The sequence below is a fragment of the Octopus bimaculoides genome, chromosome 3 (assembly GCF_001194135.2).
Source record: "Octopus bimaculoides isolate UCB-OBI-ISO-001 chromosome 3, ASM119413v2, whole genome shotgun sequence".
Lineage (NCBI taxonomy): Eukaryota > Metazoa > Mollusca > Cephalopoda > Octopoda > Octopodidae > Octopus > Octopus bimaculoides.
In genome coordinates, this window is record NC_068983.1 from 101911252 (window position 1) to 101913851 (window position 2600).

The following is a 2600-nucleotide window of genomic DNA, read 5'->3' on the forward strand; positions in this document are numbered from 1 at the left end:
TATATATATATATATATATATATATATATATATATATATCTGGTGCAGCCTTCTGGCTTGCCAGTCCTCAGTCAAATCGTCCAACCCATGCTAGCATGGAAAGCAGACGTTAAACGATGATGATGATGATGATATTTGAAAAAGGAAAAAGAATGACTTCACTGGTTGGGTAGATCTAGCAATAAGTGAAAATTATATAACAATTCATAGAATGTATGAATGAATCTTCTTGGAGTTTTAACTCCCAGATTATTTTAAGAAAAGGTATTATTAAGACATCTATACTTTACTATGATATTACATAATACTAATATACCCCTCCCCCCACAAACAAACAAACATACATACATATATTTGCAAACATTGTACAACATAATATTAGATGATACCTCACAACAGTCCGCTTTATACTTATGCATTTGAAATACAAATCCTTGAGGATACCTTTCTCCAAGATTAATAAAAGTGAGACCACTGTAGTTATTTCCTTAACTCTCCCCTCTCCTCAACAAAAATTAACTTAATATAGTATCTGGGTTAGAGGAAAAGCATTTATTGGATTGGAAGGTGTAGGTTTGGGTAAGGATAAAACATATTAAGCAAGTCTAGAAAGGTAGAGATATTTCATTTCCCATGACACTAGGCTTACCTCAGCACCAGTATCCATGGCAGTGGTGGCAGTACTCATTACACCAAGGTCTTGGAAAGCAAAAGAACACAACTCTCGAGCACAGACAGCAGGCTGGAAATGATTAAAAAAAAATTTTGTAAGATAAAAATGCTAAGAGTATTTTCTTGAGGAGGAAAAATCTTTTGAAAAGTTATTTCTATTTCTTTAGTTTTACATTAAATTTCCTTTCTAATTTAAATGGATATTCAAGCCAAATGATGCTCAATTATCTAAATACAAGCGTATAAATATATTTTGCTTGCATTTGAAATTACAATTACAATCCTTAAAAACTGGAAGCAAACATTACAATCTTTCAGAAAGTGAAACAGTACAACACTAATTATTTTATTATTGAATAAATATTCCTTATTGTTTTCGTTATTTTGCTCAGATAATGCAGCAAGCTATTAGTATAGTTAATGCATCAGACAAAAGACTTAGCAGCATTTCTTTTGGCTCTTTACATTCTGAGTTCAAATCCTGCTGAAGTCAATTTTGCCTGGCATCTTTTTGGGGTTGATGAAATAAAGTACCAGTCAAGCACTGGAGTTGAGGTAATCGACTTGCTTCTCACTACTCAAATTACTGGCATTGTGCTAAAAAATTTGAAAGAATTATTTTGCTCAGATATTCTATAATAGAGTAGAAGTTAATCGTGTGGTTAATTTTTGATATGGGAACAATTTGTTTGGACAATGGTTTCATTTGGAACAAAAGAAGGAAAAAAAACTTCCAGAGTTTAAATCAACAAACTGTATATTAGCAATACCACAAAAGTGGGGAGAACTTCTAAAGTTTAATTCAACAAACTCTATATTAGCAATATGATTGTTCCACTTACCTGTAGCATTGACCCGTTTTGAAACAAATGGGCTTGATCACAAACAACACAATATTCATTTAATGTTGGTATACGTTGGCGAGTATACAAATAAACCTTATAACAAGATGAAAATAGATTATTTAGACCACACATGATTATATTATGAGGATAGAAAATACTACTATATCTTGATAATGAACTTTATCTCCTTATGACTATGAAAATAGGGATTTTTATAACATTGCAAAACCTATTTGTCAATTAGAATAACTGAAATGAGAAATTTATCTTAAAAACCATATCTATTTTTCCATGTGCTTCATCATACAATGTTGGGACAGTAATTTAAAATTAGAAGTCCATAAAGAGAGAAGTCAGTGTACAATGTTGAAGCCTACTTTATAACTGGCTAGTTATGCATGAATAAGGTGGGGTTGCAGAAAATGAAAATATACTGCTAAAATTACTTTCATTTTTGACGAATTCTGCATAAAGAGTCACTGCTAAATCTATTTTCTCTCATTTTAGATGACAGAAAAAATAAAATGATTATAAAGAAAGAAAGACAGAAAGGAAAAAAAAAGAAAACCCATAAGAGGAGGAGTGCGTAATCAAAGTTTTTGTAGACTCTTTGATAGAATCACTGAAATAACTGGATGGAATTTGTAATATCTTCTTATATTTAACACTAGCAGTATAACCCGACGTTGTCCAGGTGTGATTTATTACGCCATCTACAATAAGTCTAAAAAAGAAAGCCTTACAACGAAAAACTCTTATGATGTAAATATGTTCATAATTCAAAAGATGATGAAATTAATAGGGAAAGTCTGAAGGCTGTTTTGCGTAACATTATTAAGTGTACGTAAATTTTATCCGTCTAATTGGCTATACAAATGCTTGTGCAAAACAACTTTTTGCGCTGCCCTGATTATACATAGCAGAGTAATTCCTTTTCACAGGAGCTAGGACGGCAATTTCTGATGAAGCAATTGCTGGTGATCTGTTGCTACACAGTTCTGCCAGAATTGTATCAGATTGGGCAGTACATGTTGATGCACCATTTTGCATTATGTTCAAAGTAGCTTCTGGAATGTGTTGAAT

At 32.0% G+C, this 2600-nt stretch overlaps 1 protein-coding gene across 4 annotated transcripts in view; it reads right to left on the reverse strand.

The window, feature by feature from the left end:
* Positions 1-2600, reverse strand: part of LOC106868150 (protein mono-ADP-ribosyltransferase PARP6) — a 189197-nt gene that overhangs the window by 21804 nt on the left and 164793 nt on the right. For all 4 annotated transcript variants that reach the window (XM_014913285.2, XM_014913284.2, XM_052966385.1 and 1 more), the window contains 2 exons: positions 1515-1610; positions 650-742 (listed from right to left, as the gene is read on the reverse strand). In XM_014913285.2, coding sequence (XP_014768771.1) covers positions 650-742; positions 1515-1610 — 189 coding nt within the window. The remainder of the gene's footprint in view (positions 1-649; positions 743-1514; positions 1611-2600) is intronic.